Raw genomic sequence first — 23830 nt, 5'->3', positions numbered from 1 at the left:
AAATGTGTATTTCAATGGATCCTTCTAGAAATACACAAGCAAGGTTGCTTGTGTAGCCTTTTTCATTTCATTAACTGTAAATCCGTTTAACCTTCACTTCATTCCTATCTATTCATCCAGGCACTTGAGAGTTTCAGTACAGTTTCACTCTAATGGGGAAAGAGATACACATGCACCATTGAAATCCAGTATGCTAAGAGCAACAACTGATTTTGAAAAAGATAATTGTTCCACAGTGAGAAAAACTGTAGGGAAAGACAAAAGGAGACACAACTTTGCATAGCTCCCTGTTGTCCAGAGTAAAGCCCAGATTCCCGTCACGGGCCTGACAGGCCTCCTGAGCCTGGCAGTGAGCCTCCTGGGCAAGCATCCGCTTAGGACTCCCAATACGGACTTGACTTATGCTCTTTGGACACCCTTTATGGTGTCCATTTCTGCTTCACATTTCATGGGCAGGGGTGGGGGGGTGTTGACTTCCCAAATAGACTGCAAGCTTCTCAAGAGCAGAGAAAACAGACTGGGGGGTGTCAGGGTTTGGCATGCCATCACAGACAGCCTCCCTAAAAGGATATTTGACTTAAAAACTGAAGAAGGTGAGGAGTGATGCCTCCAAGGATCTGGGAGCTGAGAGGCCCATGTAGAAAGAAGAGTCTTTAAAAGATCTGTGTACTTGGCCTATTTGAGAAAGTTCCAGGGCCAATGTCACTGGGCTAAGAAGGAGAGGGAGAGTAGACAGATTGAAGTAACAAGGGCCAGAGAGTAAGGACTTTGACTTTCACTTTAAGTGAAATGAGAGCCGTTGGAGGGTTTTCAGCAGAGAGGCGACTTGATCTGATTTACTCTTTATTATAATCCCTGGCTGCTGTATGAAATATAGGAGAGAGGAAGCAGATGAGGCTGCAGGAATAACGATGGAGTGACGGCCGCTTGGCCAGAGCAGCAGCGATGGGAAAGAGCCGGAAAGGGAAATGCTAGCCTTCTTGCTGTGTTTTCCAGGTACAGCTGACAGGACCTACTATGGACTGGAGCGTCGAAAACAACTCCAGCTGAAAGGTGGGACTCGGCGTTTTCCAAATTCAAGATGTTGACGAGAGAGGCTGGTCTTGCAGTGGTGGTGTCGGATTTGGAAATGGATATTCATGGACTTCCAAATAGAGAAGTCAAGTGGGTAGCTGGGTCTCTGAGTGTGGAGTTCAAGGGAAGTCTCTGGGCTGATGACTTAACTTCTTCTACATTATTGTATAGACGGCATCTCCACAACAACAGGGGAACACCAGCTCAACAGATCAGAAACGTGTGTTCTCAGGGTCCACTTTCTCAGATCAGGAGCTGGCGAAGGTAAGGGAAGAGAAAAGCAGCTTCAGACACAGAGCTCTGAACGTTGGCCTCCACAAACAGGCTTCGGGAGGCCTGAGAACTCACTGGAATTGCATGGAAAATATATGGGGAAGTTGTCCATTTTGAGAAGGGTGCATATTATCTATTGGTGGATCCCCAAAGTGATCTCCCGTGGTTCTAACTTCAACAGATTATTTGAGTGAGAGCTCCACTGTCATTGCAGACTCTTATGACTGAGGGCAGCTTTCCACATCTGTAAAATGAGACTATTTTCTTCTGCTTGTTCTGAGAGTCACAGGAGAAAGGGAGAATTACAGAAACACGTGTAAAACCATCAGTGATCTATCCACATATCATGAATACAGAGCAAACACTCCTTACTTATCTGACCTAGGACTCGGTTCTTGAACTGCTTCTCTTCATTACCAACCCTTTTTCCTAAGAGATCTCATCTTCTCGCATGGCTTTTTCACTCTCGTGGCATCAGGGCAGTTATACCCTGACAACTCCCGATAATGTTTCCAGCCCAGATCTCTTCCCTGAACTGCAGATTCATATATCTAGCTAGACAAGTTCCTACCTCCCTCTTAGAAATGTAATAGGTATCCCAAATTCTGCATGTCCAAAGCTGAACCTGTGATTCTCCCGAAAACTTGTTCCTTCTATATTCTTATCTATTTTAGCGACTGGCATTACCATCTTCGATGCAGTGGCTAAAATCATTGGGATTATCCGAGAGCGTTCTAATTCTCTCATACCCTACATTCACTAGCTAACAAGAGGGCCAAGGGCAAGTTGTCCAAAATATACGATGGTGTATTATGTTGAATTGAAGCCACGTGGGAAAAAGCACATGCAAGGACACTTAGACTCTCCTCGGTCCCCTCAAAATGTGGAAATAAAACTACCATATAAAAGGAACCCCTCACTGGACTAAGTAAAAACACATCATTATCACCAGAAATAGGAACTTTAAAGCCAAGAAAGCTATAGAAACAATCCTGGTTAATTTCACTCATGTACTACGTCAGGCCAAATTCCTCTTAAAAGTCCTTACTAATTAAAGCTCTCAAATGTGTGTTTTTAATCCTGTCCATTCCTCACGAATGCATTTTCTCTGTCTAGAAGGTATAAAAACTTCCCTGCATTATTCATTTGTTTGGGCCTCAAATTCCTTACCGGGCCTCTGGGCGCAGGTAATAAAACCTTTGGATTTTTTTTTTTTTCCTCCTGTTAGTATGTCCTCCTGTAAAGTTTAGTCCAGCTGGAAGACCCTGGAGGAAGTGGAATACTTCTGATGACATTTTCGGGTGATGGAGGGGTGGTCCGGAGCCAACAGCCAAAAAAGAATTCTTGAGGACACCTTTGGTGCAAAAAAAAAAAAAAAAAAAAAAAAGGTGATTTTATTAAAGCAGGGAACAGGACCCTGGGCAGGAAGAGCTGTCCTGACGGGTAACTTCTTATATACCCTCAGGATGGAAGGTGGTCAGGGATAAAGTCTTTAAGGAATTTTGTCAGCAAGGTTTCCAGGACCTTAAGGGACTAGCTGTTGCTAGGGAAACACCATTTATCACTGTGTAGTAAAACCTCAGTCATGAGACCCTTCAGATATACATCAGGGGGCCACATGCTTAGAGTATGATTGTCAGCAATATATCTTGGGGCAGTTGAGATAAAGGAAGTTTCCAAAGGAATTTTTATAGGTTAAAGTAGACTTACAGGTTCAGGGGTGGGGAGTGGCGGGCGGTCAGGATAATGTTAAGCCAAGGTGCTCTTTTGCCCCTAGCAAAGTGTCATCATCCGGCCAGCTGAGCTCCTAGAGGGAGGTCACTGCCGGTTTCAAGGACCTGCCAATGGCTGTAGGCAATAAGGGAATTTAGTTTTTCGCTTGCCTTAGCTTCCCACATCACTATGGCAAGCGCTTACACCCCCTTCCTTTGTTCTAGGGTAGCCAGGAGTGTCCTAGGAACGTCACATATATCCCACCCGAGGGCGGGGGAGGGGTAGCCTGTATTTTGCCCTCAGCTCGCTCCACGCTCCCTCATCACTTCCCTCCCCACGCTTAGCAATTTGGGGGGAAATATCCTGATGCCTATATGTACACGTTTTTAAAATGCCACCACATCTCCTTAAAATTAGGTGACATTTACATATTGACCATTAAGTAACATCCTTATCTCCGTGAGGTTTTCATAATACATTATAAAATGTCGCGCGCTAGGCCACGCAACACCTGCCAGATCTGACCCCCCAGCCTCCCAGCGCACGACCCCGGGGCCTTCGGAACCGCGGAGCGAGCCTGGCAGAGCGCAGCCCAGCCCAGGGGCGGGGCGGAGGCGGGGCCGGAGGCGGGGCCAGGCGGGCGGCGGGAACGCGTCTTTGTTCCGCAGCCGTCCTCCCGCCGCCGACCCCGCCATCTTGGACGCGGGAGCCCTGCAGGGAAGGCGCACCCACTCCCTCCCGGGTGGGCATCCCCTTGCTAGTATTCCAGAACCAAACCCACCTGATTTCGAACTCGAAAGTGCTCGAGGACGAAGGAAGCTCCTTGGAAATGCCGACGATACCATGTGGCCTTGTCTGTCACCCAAAAATGGGCAGCCCAAGGCTTAAGACAAACCGACTGCGGCAGAGCCACAGCACGGCTTAACAACTAAGCCCCAACATAAAAAGCCCTCGGATTAAGATAAAGGGGCACGACAGAGCGGACAACTAACAATTCTTATACGCATTTGGAAGGTGGGCACACAATACAGCACAAAATACCTAGAAAGTAACCAAAAGCTACAGATCTTTCGTGAAAGACGTGGGCGGCCCTGAAAAGGGCCTTTTTGTGCTTGTGGAGGTAGGAGGTCCGAGGCGCTTAGCCGCCGAAGCCGTAGAGGGTGCGGCCCTGGCGCTTGAGCGCGTACACCACGTCCATGGCCGTGACCGTCTTGCGCTTGGCGTGCTCCGTGTAGGTGACGGCGTCCCGGATCACGTTCTCCAGGAACACCTTGAGCACCCCGCGGGTCTCCTCGTAGATGAGGCCGGAGATGCGCTTGACGCCGCCGCGCCGGGCCAGCCGCCGGATGGCGGGCTTGGTGATGCCCTGGATGTTGTCGCGCAACACCTTGCGGTGGCGCTTAGCGCCCCCTTTGCCTAGACCCTTCCCGCCTTTGCCTCGGCCAGACATGTCAGCACCGCTTAGTCACCTTCCGGAGAAAGCATGAAAGTCGCGGAGGCAACCTCCTTATATGTGCAGGATGCGGACCTAATTGAGGACTGGAAGCGCGCACGCGGGAAGGGCCGTTGCCCGGCCCCGCCCTCCGCGGCTCACTCCAGTGACGTCACTGGAGGCGGGGCCCGGACCCTCGGAGCGTGCCCTCCGCGGAGGCGGCTGGAGGGGCCGGGGGTCTGTGGGACCTCGGAACTTTTTCGGTGCGTCAGACTAAAAAAGTGAGCGTTTTGCTCTACGTTTTGCTGCGTGAGGGGCCTTGGCCGGTCGCCGGGCGCCTGCGTCGGCCTGCGGCGACCCCGCGGACCGGCCCTTCCCGCCCGAGCCTCCGTGCGGGCCTCCCGCGGCCGGGCGTCACCCCCACACCGAGCCCGAGAGGGTGTCCTCCCAACGGCGACCGCGGGCCTGGTTAGTGACTCCGAGGCGGAATTCTCGCCCGCGTGCCTTTCCCGGTCTTCCCCTTCCTTCCCTGTTTGGTAAAGCTTGTAACCCTCGCTGAGTATCTGGCCGCCTCTCCCCTCTGCCTCCGGAATTTCAACGGGGTGGTAACGCTTCCGTCTCTGCCTCTGGCTTTGTTCTCTCTGATTCTGGTAGCGATATTGTTTTCGAAGAGAATTGGCAGTTTGTGGTAACCGAGGTGTTGAACCGGCGACCCCAACGTGAGTTTTTCCAGTGTCAGTAATCGCCTCTGAACAGAGTGAAGAGCATTATTAGGAGTGGCATTTCGCCGGAGAGCAGAGTGGCGCAGCGGAAGCGTGCTGGGCCCATAACCCAGAGGTCGATGGATCGAAACCATCCTCTGCTATCTGCTTTTTCCTGCAACTTTTTAGTTTCTGTAGCCTCGCTTCACAGTAGGGGAAGAAAATAGAGCCTGTTTTGCTTCATTCTGGAGTGAAAATTATTTCCTGAAAATAAACGTGAAACTGTTTACCTTCTCCAGAGAGAAAAAGACCGTCGGTCATGGATACTCAGTTATCATTAATTAAGATGTTCCCCCACCACAAGCTATATTTCTAGTGGTTGCCAAAGGGATCGTGACAGTCCCATTGCCCTATGAACCTGGGAAAACGCTAAAATAAGCTGAGTGTAAGGGTGAGGACAGGGATGGAAGCCGAGAGAAGGCGTTTTCTTTCCTTCTGTATGTAATTCAGAAAAGCTCTACTTGTTAGTGAGCTGTGGCCACGTGGCTAAAGCCATAGACCAATCTGCTGGGCCCTCCCAGCGCCAAATCTTTGCAACTACCAGAGTCGGAAACTTTGGAATAAATAAGTAGCAGTTTGAGACAGAGTGCAAAGTTTTGGTGGCCACGATTGAACTCTGACCTGGGAAAACCACTTATGTGGTTGATGCTGGTAAATGTGTTTCTACCGCCTGCCTCCCTTTACCAGTCTCCAACGGAGGTGCTCTCTATGCTCATGTTTAAAGTGTATGTTTTATATTTCTCTCAGAAAAGATCCTTGTTCATATACTTACGTTGTAATAGGTCAACTTACAAGATATCAGAAAGCTTATTGTATATAAGTTCAGCTTAAACTCACCTTTCATGAATAATTGAGATAATAGCTTTTGTAGTTCCCTAATACGGAAATTGACCGCCCTATGTCGCTGTAACTTTGCCTGCTTGCTAAATAGATACCTTAGGCTGCAAAACGCTCCCCCACCCCTTCTACCAAGATCTGGCCAGGGAAGACCAACATGTAAAAATTCACCAACTCACTGCCCCACGGTATCTTAGGTGTCTAACTACAGTTGGTCATTTTAAACCCTCTTAGGACAAAGAACTTTAAATTGATAGGTTCCCACCAAAACTAAGGTCTCTGTGTCACAATAGAATTGGCTACCATGATATGCTGTAAATTGCAATTGGTTAACTAAATAATGACCTATTCTGACTTGCTAAAATCCATAGAAGCTCACTGCTACCTTTGTTCGGGGCCATTCTCTACACTTTTCTCCTTAAGATCAGGAGATCAGGTTTGGCCCGGCCTCGCTTCTATTCAGTGTCTGGTGGGTTTGTTTTTTTGTTTTTTTTTGTTTGTTTTTTTTTTTTTTTGACAGCACCCTGTTTCAACGTGGTACTGTGCTAAGCATGAAGTGTTCAAGTAACCTACAGTCTAGACATGCTTTTAAACAAGTATACAAGTATGTATAGTACAATAAGATATTTCTTTTAAAAGGTTATGCACAAAGTGCAGCGGGAAGAAGGGAAAATGATGCTTTCTGATAGGCCCATGATCACCCACTAGTTGAGTGATTTTCCAGAAGGACTCACATGACTCAACATGTACTCAAAGCTAAGATTTATGACAGCAAAGGGAAGAGCGCAGACACAGAGGGACAAAGATACGCACGAGCAAAGACAAGAGAAGTCTCTCTCGGCCTCCGTCTTCAGAGATGATGCGCACACTCTTCTCCTCTCGCGCTGTGAGCTACAGGCACCAGTGAAAGCTGTGGTTGCCAAACAAAGTCCACTTGAGTCCTGGAGCCCGAGTTCTGGAAGGGAGCCGGTCACCTACCTGCCACACCTACCCCACACCAGCTACGTGTCAGCAATTTCCAAGTTTACTTCAAATAAGCCGACAACTTGCTTCATAGTGCCCCACCGCCTCAGGTGCATAGAATAACATCATTTCCCAGTAACCGTGTGAACATTCCAGAGTTTGACAGAGGGACGTCACCGCGACTACAGAGATCTGTGGAATCCGAGTGAAATAGATTCGCGGCATCACCCTTGCCCTGGCAATGGCCCAAGTCGGGAAAGGTGGCAGATTGTGAGTCCCAACTTGAATAAGAGCTTAGCAGGCAGCCAGGAAGAGGCTTCCAGATGGGGTGGGGGGGGGGGGGGACAAGCCCAAGGAGGCATAACGGTTGAGGGTTTCTAAAGAACTATAAAGCATTCAGTGCGATCGAACATGGAGGGGAGAGAGATTGCTGTATTCAGCAAAGTGGCTGTATTCAGATCACCTCCCATTCACCCCGTAGCTGGAGGCGGTCTGCCCCCCACAGTACACCAGACGGCCGGACAGGCCATGCTCGACGCTGGACAGATGAGTTAGTAGCCGTTTCCGGTCACAAGCACTCACAGCCTGGAAGGGGGGGGCACCGCATGCCGCACAAGGTGGCTCGGCTACAATCTCCAATCGAGTGAGCCACCAAGGGCTGCGGGCGGTAAGCCTCATAGTAACCAGGGGGCAGAGCGACCCCTGGTTCCCTCCAAAAGATCGACTGGCTTATTTTAACAGCTTCCAGGACTGACAGAGAGGGAAACCCATGAGGCTGAGGGGCTGACGGGATGTACCTGGACAGCGGAACGGGCCTGAGGTCTTATCTTGTGAGAAGAGGCAAATGCACAGGCCGCTTGGGCTCAAAGATGTCAAAGGAGCCCTGGAAATTTTCGGGCCTACACTGGAATTCTGAGTTGTGGCAGAAGCGATAGGGAAAGGGCCAGGCATAAGGAAGGGAAGGTGCAGTGCAAGCAGGTTTCGAATTTGTCTATGGGCAGTAAGAAACCACCACCAGTTTTGATCAAAGGAGTAATAGGATCACATTTTCTCAGTAGAAAAAAAATCTCTGGAGGGGCGCCTGAGTGGCTCAGTCTGTTGAGCGACCGACTTCGGTTCAGGTCATGATCTCACAGTTCATGAGTTCGACCCCCGCGTCGGGCTCTGTGCTGACAGCTCTGAGCCTGGAGTCGGCTTCAGATTCTGTGTCTCCCTCTCTCTCTGCCCCTCCCCCCCTCATGCTCTGTCTCTCTCTGTCTCTGAAATAAATAAACATAAAAAAATTTGTTTAAAAAGAAAGAAAATCTCTGGAATTTTCAAGTTGGTGGCCTGATCTTTGACTGTTTTTGTTTTGTTTTGTTTTTTTGCAGGGGAGGGGGGTGTGTTGGTTTTTGGTTTCATTGCAAACTATGCGACAATGTCTTTCATAACGTATGCGGTTTTAAAAAATCATTTCTTCAGCCTCTCCATTCACAGACAAGAATAAGCGTACTAACATCTTGGAACTTGGCGAACGTGATCGTTGCCAAGGGAGGAGAAAATGACCCGTGAAGCACGCTAGACCAGGAGGCCAAAACATCTGCACACCCCTGCAAACAGGCAGGTGAACGTGACAGACGGACCGAACCCCAACTCAGCCTTCACTGGCCTCTGTCCCATAACCAGGCCCATATCAGCAGCACGTTTCTGGTCAACAACCATCAAATGTCCAAAGTTTTCGCCATCATCTCCCACCACAGGTATCTGGGATATAGGTCCCTCGGGTCTCACCAGAAACCGTGTTGATGCCTGAGGGGAAATGTCATGGAAACTGAGACACCAGTCATCCGCAAAAATTCTTTGGCAACCGCCCCCTGGTTTTTCAGCTCGGCGGCTGAGTTCCAGCCCCACGTCTCACTCTGCACTGGCAACGTGGAGCCCTCTTGGGGTTCTCTTCACCCTTCCCCTGCTCGCTCGCTCTCTCTCAAAATAAATAAACAAAACAATTCTTTGGGCTGGATATCCTCGCTGGGGAATCTTCCCGTAGATCATGTCTCCACCGGGTCAGGTCTCCACCGGGACAAATCCGTAGTCAGAGTTTTGCTGGATGAAGGAATCTTTGAGCTCCATAATCCCCACATTAGAGGCGATGGCAAAATTCCCAAAAAATATGTATGTGAGAGATTGAGCACATGTTTATTGAGCTCCTACTATTTGCCTGATGTTATTCCATGGACAGGGAAAGAAGGACTACGTAAAGAATCCCATGTCTGTGCTCCGGAAGCTGCTGATTTACTAGTCAACACAAGCCAAGATCTATCACAAATGAGCCAAGAGGGCCAGTGCTCCCAAGATCTGGGACTTAAGAAAATTAAGGAAATGCAGCGTGTGTAGACTGTCGACAGTATCCTTAAACAAGGTCACACAGATTCACTGATGAACTCGAAAGAAGCCATCCAAAATATCAGAATATAAGTGTAAATCTCTTCCACTTTATTGGGCCCAGCACTCTACAGAGCATCATCAATTCTATAAACACCTCGGCCATAGAATGGTTTTATTGCAACACGTTCCGGTGTTGAGTCATCTACCAAATGTAAAACTCGTTAACCATGTCTGTGACAACGCGACAGTGTTTCTCCTTTCATGTACGGGAACCTCAAATAATATCAATGAGCCTGGACCACTCCAAGGGCCTAAGCGGCGCCAACAAAAAGCACGCTCTTCTCCAGATAGAGACACGCTGTGACAAGCGCTCTGGTGGCAGGTGACAACGATCGATCGCAGAGTACCAGAGTGTGGGCAGGGGAGACTTGTTAGGCCCCGGGGCCTGCACGACAGCGACAAGGACGCCGGTGCGGGTGCTGACTGCCTTGTGAGGGCGGTGACACGATCACCGGGCCGGCGGGCGGCCCGGCACCAAGGGTCTGAGACGAGCGACTGTGGCGGAATATTAACAGGGAAGACGCTCTGAGTTCGCTTCTATCCCTGGATGCAGACGAGAGGCGCTGCTTTGGCATCTCTTCGGTCCCACGAACAGGTTTTCAGCTCGGGAGTGGGAATGGGAGTGACTTTTCTCCCCACGCTGTACCCATCATAATTGTCAGATCCTACCCGCGGTGAGTCCCGACTCCGGGGCCTCAAATAACCCGGGTAATCTAGTGTAGAAAGCGCGGGCGGCGGGCGCGCTCTTTTGAGACTCAGGACCCGGTGGAAAGCTCATTATACTTTTCAAGTGTTGCGACAGGCACGTGTACTGGGGGACCACGTGGCCTAACGGATAAGGCGTCTGACTTCGGATCAGAAGATTGAGGGTTCGAATCCCTTCGTGGTTAGCGCTGGCTCTTTTTTTTTTTTAAATGAATTTACTCCCCTTCCCCCCCCCCCCCCCCAAAGTGGCCATATCTCACGCGGTGGGAGAGACCACCTGTCACCTGTTTTGCAAACCCGTTTCCTACCCTCAACAGGCCATTCTCAAAAGCCTTGGAAGGACCAGTGTTTCCAGGGGAGTCGGATCTGTAAAGCGAAAGCGCTGAGCCTCAGACTGACGCGGGGCCCAGGGGCCGGCACCGTGGGAACCTGTCGTTTGTCCCCGAATCTCTTCTCTGGTCTCTTTCTCTTTGGGGCTGAGTCTGTGCGTCCTTGGAGGTTCCGGCTGCCGCTGCAGCCTGTGTTACTGGTTTTCACTCTTACCCTCCTTTTCCCCTCTTAACTGCCTTTTTGCCTCCCCTTGTGTTGCCATCAAAAGGATGAGAACAGGTCATAAGCAAACCTGAATTACAGAACGGAAAAATTAAGGTCGAGAAAAGAACCCAGCTGTTTCCAGAGTGTGCGGGCAAACAGGAAGACAGAAGGAGATAGTGGTGCAAAGTACACACACACAAAGAAAAAAAAACACATTTTTGTGCCTAAATAACTGAATCTGAAACTTTAGGATGAACAAAGAGTGATTTCCAATTCTTGACTTCCTGGTGAAAGTCTGTTCAAATCACATGAGCGCATGAATGTCTTTGCTAGGTCAGAGCACTGTTAAAACAAGGGAATAATTACCTCTTCCTCTCCCCAGCCTCTCTTTTAGGCCTCTGGTATGACTCTGGGTTTCTCTAGACAGCTGTCGAGTCCAAATTGTAAAGCAAAGTTGCGGCCTGAGCGCCAGTTCCCAGAGGTTGAGATTTCTCAGAGGAGAAAAAGTTGCAGTGCGTTAATGTCCTAAGAAACCACTCACTGCCTCCTTCCTCACAAAATGTACCATTGACACTAAGTATCCCTTTCTAAGCCAGAGAAAGGATATCATCTCAAAAGAACCAAATAAAGTTATGGTTAAGAAACATTTAAGTTGCTCGCATGTTTCTGGTTTCCTGGGAATACGCAAAAGCTTCCCCCTCCCGACCGGATTGGCATTTAACCCTCTGCACTGACTTTTTTCACCCACACCTTCTCCAGGAGATTCATGGAAGTAGAAATCCTGATCCAAGAAGATAAAAATGTCCCTGATACAAATTCTTTCCCTCTTTCTTCTTTTTCTTTCCATTTCTCCTGCGTTCACAGCAAAGGATACCAAAAGGAGTAGACAGCCTTTCCAGAGCAGAAAGTGTCAAAGAGAAGAAAATCAAAAACGACAGGGCCATCTGCAGACATCCCGAACTTTAAATGGTCATTGGAGCTTAGGGGCTTGTCCCCAAATCCCGAGAATAAGAATATATGGGCCCCCCAATAGATGTGTAAGCTTTTCCGCTTTGAGAAGGGGATTCAGAAAACAAATAACACTCGCTAGAGATGGATGGGAAAAGTGGCTGGAAGAACAGAAATAAAGAAGAAAGATTCCTGGATGTGGATTACAAACACAGGGCGTTGGGCCCTGCTGGACAGGGGCAGAACACATTCATAAGTGTAATATGTGTTTATGGAGCGCACTAAGCTTCTAGGATATAGGATCTAAGGTCCTAGGATCACAGTAAACAAAGTATGCAAAAGTCCGTGTCCTTAAGAGACCTGGTGTCGGGGAGAGGGTGAGGGGAAGGGAACAACGCAGAAAACACAGAGGGGAATAAGTGGATTATATAATGTATAAGTAAATTATAGGATATATTAGAAAAGATAGTTTTGAAAGTGTCAGGATTTGTATCATGACCGGGAAGCAGCAAAGACTGCATGTTGCAGTCAGCTACTGCCCCGTAACAAACACACAAAACCCAAACGCGTAGAAGACACTCCAGTAAGCATTTATTACTCAAGCGTCTGAAGGTGAATGACCTAAGCCAAGCTTAACCGAAGGCTGTATTTTTGAGCTGCGGGTACACCTCCACTTGGCTCCTCGGCCCCCTGCTGCAGGGGCTCTGGTGAGTTTGAAGCATGTTCCTTTTGGGACCATGAGTGAAATCGCAGCCGCTCCCTGGAGGGGACGTCCTCTCACGAAGATGGCAAACGTATTTAAAGGCCCTGCTTGACTTGTGTCTAGTATCTCATTGACCCAAGTCATCCTCAGGCCCCAGCCCAGAGACAAGGGACGACACTCCATCTCTTGAAGAGGAACTGAGGAGTTAGTTACGAGGCAAAGGACTCGGATAAAGGCAGGAATGAGGGGCACCTGGGTGGCTCAGACGGTTGAGCTTCTGACTTTGGCTCGGGGGGGTGATCTCATGCTCTGTGAGTTCAAGCCCCACTTTGGGCTCTATGCTGATTTTGAATTTTAGCAATTATTCATCCTTTCCTTTTATCTTAATATTCCATATTAAAAATGAGTTCTCACGTGTATGAATTCTACACACTTTGAGAAAGAGAAGAGTAGCCACTGACAGCCAGGAACTGGTCTGACGCTCAGAGCTCAGCCTTAGTGTTTCTAGGAGCTGGCCTGGCGTTCCCAGCTAAGCCCTAGGAAATTCCTGTTGAACACAAATAACTTCCAGGGACATCAACCACAGGCAAGGCCACTTTGTGACCATGACGAAGCAAGATGAAAACAAAACACTGCCCGTAATCATGTCTGAACGCAGATGAAAAGCAATGAATGCAGATGAAAAGCAACAACGTTGCGCATGTAACGAAAGTTACCAAATCTCCCCTCCTTCCCTGGCTCACATGAGGGACTACTGCATTTTTTCAAACCCATTTTAGCTCTCGTCTTGCTTTGATCCTCTCACCTTGGAGACAAAAACTATTAAGGTACCCAACCATCAAGTAACTGAGTCACTTAATAGATCACCATATTTTGCCCCCCTCCTTGTAACAAGACAATAAATCCAATTTTGATCAACCACAGTGTGTCCTTCGTAGGTCTTGGCAGATCAATTATCTTGAATTTTGAAGCATTAAATATCACTGAGATGAAGCCAATTAACTTTTATGAGGTATCTTCCCTTCATCCATCACTTAGCCAGGCTAAGGAAAGATGGATTAAAAAGTTGAACATATGCTCTGCATGTCATAAGAGTGACAAACTGTTCCGGTTTGCTGTATTTTACCATGCTATGGTTTTGTTTAGATACCGGGTGTCTTGGGCCATGTGATAGTGTTTAATTTTTACTTAGGAACTTTATCAGGGTTTCTTTTGCGATTTTTTTCATCTAATTTTTAATGGTCTGATGCTTTCTTTCATTTAGGAGTTTGTAAACCATCTTCAAACTACATATACCATATAAGCCAGATATTCTTAGATAAAATTCAAAATCAGATATTGCTTCAGATTTTGTGCTCCGCGGGCCTCAGTCCTCGTGAGGTTTTTCGAAGATCCGCTGGCTCATGACAAATGTACTTAAGAATTTTCTAGATATCAAAAGTCACAGTGTCAGTTGCAAGATCGGAACATATTGGAAAGATCTCATCACCCGAAGAACTTGGTCCGCCCGAACCTTAATAAGGAAAGGCCCGTTATATGAGTTTTTTAAAACAGTTGGCTTGGTTTCTACCTTAGTTTCCTCGTCTGTAAAATGGAGACAGGTGACAGAGGGGGAAGTTTTCAAAGAGATCATCTCTACAGTCCCTACAAATTGTGTCGTTGTACGCGGTACACCCGACCCTTGCTGCCTAGTTCATAGTAAAGTGAAAACAGGTGACGGCGGAGATTTTATGGGATTATGTGCCACAGTTGAGATGCAAATGGCAGAAGGTGAGCAAAGAAGGGAGAAACGAATAGAGGCTGGGGCGCTTGGAAAAGATCTTTGATTTAAACTCTTTCAGCCAAAACACAAAATGGAGAATGACGGCGGGGCGCCTGACTGGCTCAGACGGTAGAGCACGTGACTCTCCATCTCGCGGTCGTGAGTTCAAGCCCCCTGATGGACTAGGATTCTACTTTAAAAAAAAAAATTAGAGAATTGCTTTTCTTTGCGAATTTACGCGAAAGGTACGTGCGAGGTGGGGCTTGCAAAAGGACCTTTTGCCGGAAGGGGGCGCCAGCATCACCTGTGCGCCGGCACCCGCACTGGCGGCTGGACCTCACCTGGGAGACGTGAGGTCACGGCGGCGCGGGGGCGCAGGAAACCGGCCTGTGACCTCCGTCGGGACCGCGGGCCGGAGGGGCCGAGTGGCTGACCCCCGAAGGAAGACGCGGGCTCCGGGACCGGAGTTTCGGGCGGCCGTTCCCATCAAGGCGATGGGAGCAAATCCACCCTCCGACCCCTCTGTAAAACGGTTAAATGGGTAAGTTGCAAATAGCCAAAGTTACCGTTTCTGTTTCTTTCCCTACAAGGGCTGCCAACAAGATCGGGCCACCCCTCTCGCTCGCAAAGAGCTAAAACCTCACTGCCCTGGCCGCAGGGGAACAGCCGCGACGAGGATGGGATTCGAACCCACGCGTGCAGAGCACAATGGATTAGCAGTCCATCGCCTTAACCACTCGGCCACCTCGTCACCCGCTGGTGGTGCCTCGGATAAATATTATGTTGCTGTCACGCGCACAGGTCTATTTTTGTCATTCCCACTGTGTTATTCATGAAGTGGATCCCTTTGCTCCCTGGAAGGGGCCCTCTTACCTTGACAAAGCGAAAAACAAAATAAAGAAGAGACTAACGTCCGGGGGAGGAGGATGCGGACCCGAAGAGAAACAAAACACTCTTCCTAAGGAAACACGGGAGCCTCTGACGGCGGAACGGAGTCAATGACTGCTTTGGTTCTAAAAATCTAACTGGATTTCGTCGTCCCTCTTAGGGCCCGTACATCGGAACCACGGATTGCGTCTATTAGCGCGGGAGATTCCTCGGCAGGATTCCCAGGAGGATGGCCGTCCTGGGCACCATGAGCGCTTCTTAGAAACAGTCACCTCTCCAGGAAGTCCTGGAGGGTGACTGGGCGAGAGCTGGAAGGGAGGCGTGAAAGTCAAACTGTAACCTGTCCCGAATGTCACGCCAAAGATTTTTGGACTGTATGGAAGGATCGTAGGACCATCCGAGGGAGCTGTGTTCTGTGTTGGTTCTATTTGTTTTGTTTGTTTTGTACAGTACGTTTGATTTTTAAAAATGTACTGTCATATTTTTTTTTTTTTATTGCCTATTTCGATGCCCCCCGGCCACAGATCCCCGGGAACACGCCGGCAGATGGATCAGGGGTCTGTTGCAGCGGCCCCAAGGAAGAGCACACGCCTCCAGGGATCTTGGGGAATCTCAGTTAAAGGGGTGTTTTTAAAGACCTTATTAAAACAAACATGCCTTCACGTTTCACCTCTGTCTGCCAGATTGTTGACGAAACACAACAGTCTTTCATGATTAAAAACAAAAACAAAAAAAACGTCAACAACCTTGGTACAGACAGAATGTAGAGCAACATCTTCGAGGCCACGCAAGCTTCATATGGGATATAAGCCAAATCCTGGATGGATGCATGCTTGGATAAGCATATGCAGAAAACTGAAAGTGGACGTCTCTATCTCACAGCACTCAAAAAAATTAACAGGAATTGGATTAAAGACATAGATATAAGACCAGAAACCATAAAACTCCAGAAGGAAACATAAGGGGAAAAACTCCTTGACATTTATTTCAGCAACGATTTTTTTGGACAAGACACCAACAGCACAAACAACAAAAGAAAAAAGTCAACAAGTGGGACTAACGCGTCTGCGGGGCAAAAGACATCGAGAAAATGAGAGAGCAAACTATGGAATAGGAGGAAATATTTGCAAACCATATATCGGAGGAGGATTTAATACCCAAAATAGAGGAAGAACTCATACAACTCAAGTCCTATTTAAAAATGGGCATAACAACAATCAAGTCCTATTTAAAAATGGCCAGAGAACCATATAGACATTTGCATGGACCAAACTGGCACCATCTTGGACAGATCTGCTATGACGGCCACCCTGGGACCTGAAGCCTTCCTGAGCACGGCCCCCAGACACACTCCCACCTCCCCCCCCCCCCCCAACACACATACACATTCTTTCTGTCCAACCCCACCCTGATAAGTACACCTTCGGGCACAATGTCCTCAGTCAGCTCTGGAGATACAACTGTGAGTCTCCAACATCTCCTCCAGGAAGTCCTCCCTGTGTGCTCCCAGTCCCCAAGGCTATAAAAGCAGGTCTCATAGGAGGTGGGGTCACCCAAGACACACATCTGTCCCTAAATCCCCTTGAGAAACCATTTCTCCAACAACTAGACTTGTCGGCCTTTGCCTTCCGTCTTCCTGCTCCCTGGGCTTCTGGACGTCGTTTTGTGTAGACCTCCCTTTATGGAACATTTCTCCAAAGAAACCATCTAACTGGCCAACCTGTTCAACATCGCCAATAATCGGGGAAATGCAAGTCAAAACCACAAGCACCCCACATCCATTAGAATGGCTATCATCATCAAGTCAACAGATAACAAGTGTTGGTAACTCTGTGGAGAAAAGGGATCCCTTGGCAGTGCATATAATACAACAGGTAAAAGGCACAAAGTTGTCACCGTTTTTAAGTTTAAGTGAGTGACGAATTCTAAAATGTTGCGGGAAAGAAAAAGAATTTATCTGGGCTTGGGAGTGTCAGGACGGGAATTGTAAAACATGATGTAAAGAAAGGTAGATAAAGGAAAACTATAACCACTAAGACCTGGAAGGAATGTTCCCAGTGGGAAGGTCCCAGCAATTCCTCTCAATAGAGCACTTGGTGACTAAGCAAAAGGAAAAAACGAGCTACCTGCAAAGTATGAGTCCTAGCAGAAGGCCAGAGCCAGACAGGTCTCACTCTGCTTTGGGATCTATACAACAAATAACCCACAAAGTCAGGAAGGCCTGATGGCCCTGAGATCCCGTGGCAGCGAGGGAATGCCATTGAGAAGGTAAAAGCACAAGGGACCGTAAGATTGCCAGATCTGGGTTCAAATGCTAATCATTACACCATGGAGCCCTTACAGAAGAGTGTCTGTTGAAGAAAAGACGTGTCTGGAAGCTGGATGCATATTTTACCTTTGGAAAAAAGTCCTGATCAATAGAATCAATCTAAAGAGCATTAGTAGATACTTGCCATTCGTTAATAGAGGCTGTGGTAGTCTGAGTCATGCATTCTAACATAGACCCATCCCAATCCCCAGAACCCATGAATACATTACCTTACCTGGGAAAAGACACTTTCTAGATGCGATTACATCGAGGATTTTGAAATGAAGAGATTATCCTGGATTTTCCAAGAGCACCCAAAGCAAGGTCAGACTTAATCATAGGAAACGTGACCACAGAAGCAAGAGGTGATCCGGGGAAGAGACCTCTAGAAGCTGAAAATGGCTAGGAAACAAGCCTCTTCCCCGAAGTCTCCAGAAAACCTGCTCACACCTTGATTTTAGACTTCTGATCTCCAGAGCTGTGAGAAGGGTGATTCGTGTTGTTTTCAGCCACTAAATACGCGGTAATTTGCTACGGCAGCAAGGGGAAACTAATACAGAGGTTCTAAAACATGACCATGACTGCGGCTTAATAGGCGTGAAGAAGTTTAGAGGCCAGAGGAGTTTATAGAGGCTCTTCTCTTGCTGTCATTGAGATCACTGGAAGATGTGCTCGAACTAAGGACAGGAGAGTCAACGGAAGGATCCAATGCCTAGAGGGTTAACCGTCACACCACGGGATCTCTGTATAACAAACCTTCAAGGGAAGACGCGTATCCTCTTGAGTCTGGTCACTTGATCTTCAAGATGTCCGGGCGTAAATTCAATCTAAGGAACATTAAGAGAGAGCCTCTTGTCTAGAGAAATTGGAAAGGGGTGGCTGGGGTCTCACTCCACGGCTTGGACGTTTTCAAGGTCAGCGTTAGCCTCCAGAACATTTGTGTGAACCGCGGGGGAGAAAAGGGGGGGGGGGGGGTGGCGTCTGATACGTGAGCCATTAGGGCCTTAAGACTAAGGAGGATCAGGTTGACATCAGGAACCCAGGGAGACCAGAATGTTTTCCACGAGGACACAAAGTACTTCGCTTCTCGTAAGTCTGAGAAGAGAGTAAGGAATCACAGGAGGCTCTTCTGGGGAAGAAAGCTCAAGTGTAAAGTTCATGCCCCCACACACAGCGGGATGCACTGGCAAATTGAAACGTGGGGACAGGCGACCAAAACCAAAGCAGGTCCCACCGAGATTTGAACTCGGATCGCTGGATTCAAAGTCCAGAGTGCTAACCATTACACCATGGGGCCACCACACATGTATTTTGAGGGAATATCTATGAATATTAAATGCAGGGCTTGTCATTCTATTCAGCATGTTATGGACTACAGTATTTATATTTTTTAAATATCAGTGGGAAATCTGCTACATCCCAGACAGCAGATGCTCCAAAACAAACAGGACAACTGGGGCTCACACGTGTAAACCATGTTAAAACCAAGAACCTGCTGGAACCCAAACCCGGAACTGAGGTCCGGGGTGTGACACAGGAGTACTTAGGGCATCCAGAGGATAACCTGGTTTCCCAATGAAGGGGGGGGGGGGGGGGGGGGGGCCATGCAGAGGAGGACACAGAATTCCAGAAAAGCGCACAAGCCACGCAGCTCTGCAGGGAAGTGTCGCCCTGCTAACTGGGATGCTGAGTGCTGAGGTGCCCGAGTGCACAGGTGTCTCTGGCCAAGTCCAGGTACGGGGGTGATTTAAGAGAAGAGAAGATACTAAAAGGTTGGCAGGTCCCACCGAGATTTGAACTCGGATCGCTGGATTCAAAGTCCAGAGTGCTAACCATTACACCATGGGGCCGATGACAGTCGTGTCCCCTGGCAAATGTTTGGAAGCTCTTTGCAGCGCGTCGCATGCGTGTGGTTGGATCTCTGTCCTGAACAGGTGCAGAAGGTCCACGTTCCCTGGATCCAAGGGGGCAACAGACTTGTTCAGCTGGGGGGGGGGGGGGGGAGCCCCACCGAGCTCGTCTTTGCTTAGAATTTTCACCAGGGCCCACAGAGGACTCGAGTGCCAATGTTCCTAGAAAAATCAAAGCTGTGCATTTCCTGAATACCTAACCTGGACGATGAACGTTTGTCTGCCTATAGGCTTATAGAGGAAAGTGTCAACGCTTAAAATATCTCTTCGGACACGTACAAATATAGAAAACTCAAGAAGAAAAAAAGTTAAAGGTAGCATGGGAATTTAATGTCAAGGATTAAGAAGAACCTCTACATTTCTAAGTATTTTTCCGTCCTTCTTTTTGCTTATCCGCTTTCTCTAGTGGATCAATTGCAAGTGTAATAAAAGATTAATTTTTGTTATATTTACTCTTATTTCCGTTGCATATACAGTACTGTGTATCTGCCAGTTTTATCAAGGGCCACAGTTCTTTTTTTTTTTCTTAGTAAGATTTAGCCAACGTCTGAAAACGATGTCTGAAAACAAAGCCAGTGTCTGAAAAACTGAAAACAGCTTTGAAAATTCCCTATTCTGTGCATCCTCTCTGCAGTTCTGGCTTCCTAAGTGGAATAAGAGGACTCCAGAAGGAGGGAAGATTGGAAATTTCCTGTTTGAGATACTGATTCCAAAACACCAAATGTGCTCACAAGTAAAAGAGTGATGCACTGGGTGTGCCCAAATTTCGGATTTCGGATTTCGGTTTCAGAAGTCAGACCCGAGCTGGATAGGGAATTAGAAATTTAAAAAAATTTAAAAATTAAAATAATTTTTTTTTAAAAAAGATTAAAGCCTGGGCACTTTTCAGCATCTGTATAGTGGTTTCAGAAGAAATCCCTAATGTTTTCCCCAATCATTTTCAAAAATTTTCTTCCCCCGCTGTTTTACTAAAAGACAACTACCTGCTTACAGTTTCAAAGGCAAACATAATATTACCCAGGAAATTGGTGTATTTCGTGCTGTTTTGTGTGCTTTGCAGCTTCCAAAGTTGGTCCAGCAGGTGTAACACCTGGAAAGAAAACACTACTCCGTAGTCGGCAGGATTCGAACCTGCGCGGGGAGACCCCAATGGATTTCAAGTCCATCGCCTTAACCACTCGGCCACGACTACGCGACTGCTCCCCAGCTGTCTGGATATATTCCCATGAGGAATAATATCTTCCCTGTTTGTAAATTGATTTTCCTGCTGGTCTAACAACTCTGGACCGCCTATTATCATACTAAAAAGAACAAGATTTTGAATATCGAGACGTTGATAACAGAAGTTATTACAAATTGTAACGTTTGCCTGTCGTGGGAAATACCAAAGCCCCTGCGGACGTCGCATTCAATCCAACAGGTGCGGGGGTACCCAACTCAGAGATTGAGTTACAAGGGACCAAAGGGAAGCAAAGACAGGAAGCAGGTGTTTGTCCCAAATTCCCTTGGGGATTCTTACGCCTCCAGATCCGGTCCACTCCCTTTTTCTAAAATTTGAGGTTGAGCTAAAGAAGGGTGCCGAGGAGATAGCAGAGGATGGTTTCGATCCATCGACCTCTGGGTTATGGGCCCAGCACGCTCCCGCTGCGCCACTCTGCTCCCCACACCAAGCTGCCTTTTCAAATTTAAATTTCAAGGCAGTAAATTTTGGCGCCTTCTTACTTATGAGATAGATGTCTGGGTGCTTTTCAGCGATTGCCTCGAAGTCTGAGAAAGGATACCCCCGGCTCCGTGCACGGCCACCCTCCGTCCCTCAAATGCCAGCGGCTTACAATTCGCCCCGGAAAGACCGATCGGTTGAGGTCGGAGTGCACGCCCCCTCCAGCAGGAAGACGTCTCAGGTCATGGGGAAAACCAAATGCATGCCAATTGGCATCATTTATAAGCTGAAATTGCAAAAGGAGGGCTTGCTTTGATCTTTCTCAGCCAAACGGGGATACAAGAAACACTGTTACTTTAACGTACTTTCAGCTTGTAAGTTTTCGGTCAAAATGTTTTCACCCGCGCGCTCGGTAAAAGGCAAACGCTGCATTGGCCGGGAATCGAACCCGGGCCTCCCGCGTGGCAGGCGAGAATTCTACCACTGAACCACCAATGCTCCGTGTATTTTTGTCCCCGTATTTGTCCTTATAGCTACAGTTATACAGTCTCTGGAAAGAGCAATGAGCTTGTACGCTTTTTCCCTAGAATTTTTCTAAACCCAATCAAAGAAAAAATTATACCTAAACATTCTGAGAAAACCTGTGACCTAGAAGAAGTGAAACTGCTGATATGTGGCCCTTGGAGGCTTTTGAAGGTGAAAAACAAGTATAAATACCCAACATATAAAAATGTCTTTTCTCCATCCCCCGCTTCCCCCCTTACATCATTAATGGAAACAAATTCCAAAAATCTCTCCTTTAGGATGCAAGCCAATTCGGTTAATTACTGGGTCAAAGCGCTCAATTCGAGGTTGAAACAAGTTACCACATTCTGGAAAAAAGACCTATCGTCACTCTGCCGTGAAGACCCAAGTTTGTATAAGAAGGTTATGGTCATCAGACGCGAGAATAGTACAGAAAATGCTGAAAGTAGGAATTCTCCCGAATCCTATCCCTTACACACATCCCCGTGACTTGCCCTTTGGAGGGTGGCCACTGGCCGCCGAGGTCGGTGTGGGGCTTGGGAACCAAAAGCCAAGCGGGACATGGAAATAAACAGAAGTTATATCCCTTGCTTTTGAGGACTTTTCACTTGTCTGGAGAAAAAGCCAACACAGAGAAAACCATTGACGATCCATGAAAATTATCTTTCCCAAAGTGAGCCTTGAGTTTGGTTTTCTGGGAGGTAATGGGCTCTGATAGTCCGGATGATACGAAGCATGTGAGAGCCAGTTTTTCACATGCCTCTATCTCCTGGTCTCTATCTCTTTGCACCTTTTCTTCAGAATAGAGAACTCACAGTATTTACTTGGCAGGTGTGATTAGGCCGCTCTGAAGGGGAGGAAGCTCCAACAGCAAATTGATCTTCAAGTAAGAACTGGGGCCATGAAATAGGTTTCTCCAAACAGGAGAAATAGGTTTGAAATAGGATTCCCTAGCAACAGAAGAAAAGAGAACTGGACAGCATGAGACATAAAAATCAACCTGATCAAGTCACGTAATGCCTTCGTTCTTGTTTACTCGTGCCTAAAGGGTGCCTACATTCCTCCAGGGGCGTCGAAGGTAAATTCAGAGGATGGCCATTAAAGCGGTTTGAAAAACAACATAAAACCACCCGTCAAATATTAGTTACTGGTTTCTATTCCATGTAACTTTTTAGTGAACCTTCGAACGTCAGAAATTTTACCGTATTTCTATCGGAAGCAGATATATTCAGTATAACACACATCACTGGTGTTCGTGTCAGTGGGGCTGTGTCCCCCCAGGCTGTCAGTTAGGCTCTGACAGGAGGCCTGGAGGCCAGCATGGAGGAAGCCGTTACCGGCCAGGGGAACGAGCACGTGATGCAACTTGATCCAGTGGAGTTTTCGGGCTCATACGGTCCAGTTTTGTTTTCTTCTGTTGCTGGGATTTGGAGAAGGCCAGAGGCCTGTCCGGGCCCAACGCCCTGAGAAGCCCCATCACACGGGGGCCGAAGGGAGGAGCCATGGCAGGGAGCCCCCGAGCAAGTGAGGAAGAAAGAGCAAAACTCTGCTTCCCACCCCCAAGGAATAAATATTCGGCCCCCGATTAACTACTGTCAATAAAAAAAAAAAGATAGAAACACAACCCCCCATGGGCAGTTCCAGCGCAAACCTCCCTGCTCCCTCTCCCTGATCACTCTCGAGTGCTCAAGTGCTCGCTCTCTCCCTTCCCCCTTCCCCCTCCTCTCCCCACCCCCTTTTCTCCTGCTCTCACATCTGCAGAGTGTACTTTCCGCTTTAATAAACTTTCCCACTCCTGTGCTACTTGTCTGCCCTTGAATTCATTCTGGTGACCAAGACCGAGAACCTTCGGCGAGGCCCATGGAGCTGGCTGAGGCCAGGCCCAGGCTCACCTGGCAACAGAATCATGCAGCAAACAAGGGAGAACATTCCTTTCAGAGGAAAGGTCGGGGACAAAGGCCCTGTCCTGGGAAGGAGCGACACGTATTTGAGGAACCGAATGGCCTGGGCGACACACGCTGGGTTGTTTTGTTTTAAGGAGGAGGATAATCAAGACAAGATCTGTGTGTACAGACATGCGCCATAAGGACTCGGATTTCACGGAACACGAGGAGATCTGGGACGAGGTCCCTGTCAACACCCAGGGCAAGAGATGTTGATGGAAGAAAAGAGGTCCTGGTGGAACAGAGAAGGAGATGGGCTGTGACGTTTTAGGAAATCACACTCAGTGGGACTCCTGCTAAGACCTGGGAGTGAAGAAAAGGACGTCCCCAGGATGGTTCTAGATTCCTGGTTGGGTGGGGGCGGGGCGGGAATGAAGCAGAGAAGGAGGCACACCCTGTTGCAGGCAGCCGGGCGAAGGAACAGTCCAGAAAGCAACCAGAGCAGAAAGAGGGAAACAGAAGACTGT

The 23830-nt window shown here is 48.0% G+C and overlaps 1 protein-coding gene, 1 long non-coding RNA gene and 8 other non-coding genes across 10 annotated transcripts; 3 read left to right on the top strand and 7 right to left on the bottom strand.

The window, feature by feature from the left end:
* Positions 1-4142: 4142 nt before the first annotated feature.
* Positions 4143-4560, bottom strand: LOC109252622 (histone H4). The gene has a single exon (XM_019425208.2). The coding sequence runs from the start codon at positions 4508-4510 to the stop codon at positions 4199-4201; it is 312 nt and encodes a 103-aa protein (XP_019280753.1). The 5' UTR covers positions 4511-4560; the 3' UTR covers positions 4143-4198.
* A 725-nt stretch (positions 4561-5285) lies between these two features.
* TRNAM-CAU (transfer RNA methionine (anticodon CAU)) lies at positions 5286-5357 on the top strand. The gene has a single exon. It is a non-coding gene; the product is annotated as a tRNA-Met (tRNA).
* A 1252-nt stretch (positions 5358-6609) lies between these two features.
* LOC109252637 (uncharacterized) lies at positions 6610-9839 on the top strand. Its single transcript, XR_002074104.2, has 3 exons — positions 6610-6694; positions 7535-7720; positions 8515-9839. It is a non-coding gene; the product is annotated as an uncharacterized LOC109252637 (long non-coding RNA).
* A 455-nt stretch (positions 9840-10294) lies between these two features.
* On the top strand, positions 10295-10367 carry TRNAR-UCG (transfer RNA arginine (anticodon UCG)). Its single transcript has one exon. It is a non-coding gene; the product is annotated as a tRNA-Arg (tRNA).
* A 4431-nt stretch (positions 10368-14798) lies between these two features.
* On the bottom strand, positions 14799-14880 carry TRNAS-GCU (transfer RNA serine (anticodon GCU)). Its single transcript has one exon. It is a non-coding gene; the product is annotated as a tRNA-Ser (tRNA).
* Positions 14881-18550: 3670 nt separating this feature from the next.
* TRNAQ-UUG (transfer RNA glutamine (anticodon UUG)) lies at positions 18551-18622 on the bottom strand. The gene has a single exon. It is a non-coding gene; the product is annotated as a tRNA-Gln (tRNA).
* Positions 18623-19103: 481 nt separating this feature from the next.
* On the bottom strand, positions 19104-19175 carry TRNAQ-UUG (transfer RNA glutamine (anticodon UUG)). The gene has a single exon. It is a non-coding gene; the product is annotated as a tRNA-Gln (tRNA).
* A 1170-nt stretch (positions 19176-20345) lies between these two features.
* Positions 20346-20427, bottom strand: TRNAS-UGA (transfer RNA serine (anticodon UGA)). Its single transcript has one exon. It is a non-coding gene; the product is annotated as a tRNA-Ser (tRNA).
* A 395-nt stretch (positions 20428-20822) lies between these two features.
* On the bottom strand, positions 20823-20894 carry TRNAM-CAU (transfer RNA methionine (anticodon CAU)). The gene has a single exon. It is a non-coding gene; the product is annotated as a tRNA-Met (tRNA).
* Positions 20895-21322: 428 nt separating this feature from the next.
* Positions 21323-21393, bottom strand: TRNAG-GCC (transfer RNA glycine (anticodon GCC)). The gene has a single exon. It is a non-coding gene; the product is annotated as a tRNA-Gly (tRNA).
* Between the last annotated feature and the right edge of the window lie 2437 nt (positions 21394-23830).

The sequence above is a fragment of the Panthera pardus genome, unplaced genomic scaffold (assembly GCF_024362965.1).
Source record: "Panthera pardus isolate Hobbes unplaced genomic scaffold, ASM2436296v1 HiC_scaffold_17, whole genome shotgun sequence".
In the NCBI taxonomy this organism is placed as follows: domain Eukaryota; kingdom Metazoa; phylum Chordata; class Mammalia; order Carnivora; family Felidae; genus Panthera; species Panthera pardus.
The sequence above is the reverse complement of the archived record's forward strand: the minus strand, read 5'-3'. Positions and strand labels throughout refer to the sequence as shown.

Bases quoted from the DNA above. Each gene is read 5' to 3' on its own strand.
- LOC109252622 (XM_019425208.2), bottom strand. From the start codon at position 4,510: ATGTCTGGCCGAGGCAAAGGCGGGAAGGGTCTAGGCAAAGGGGGCGCT.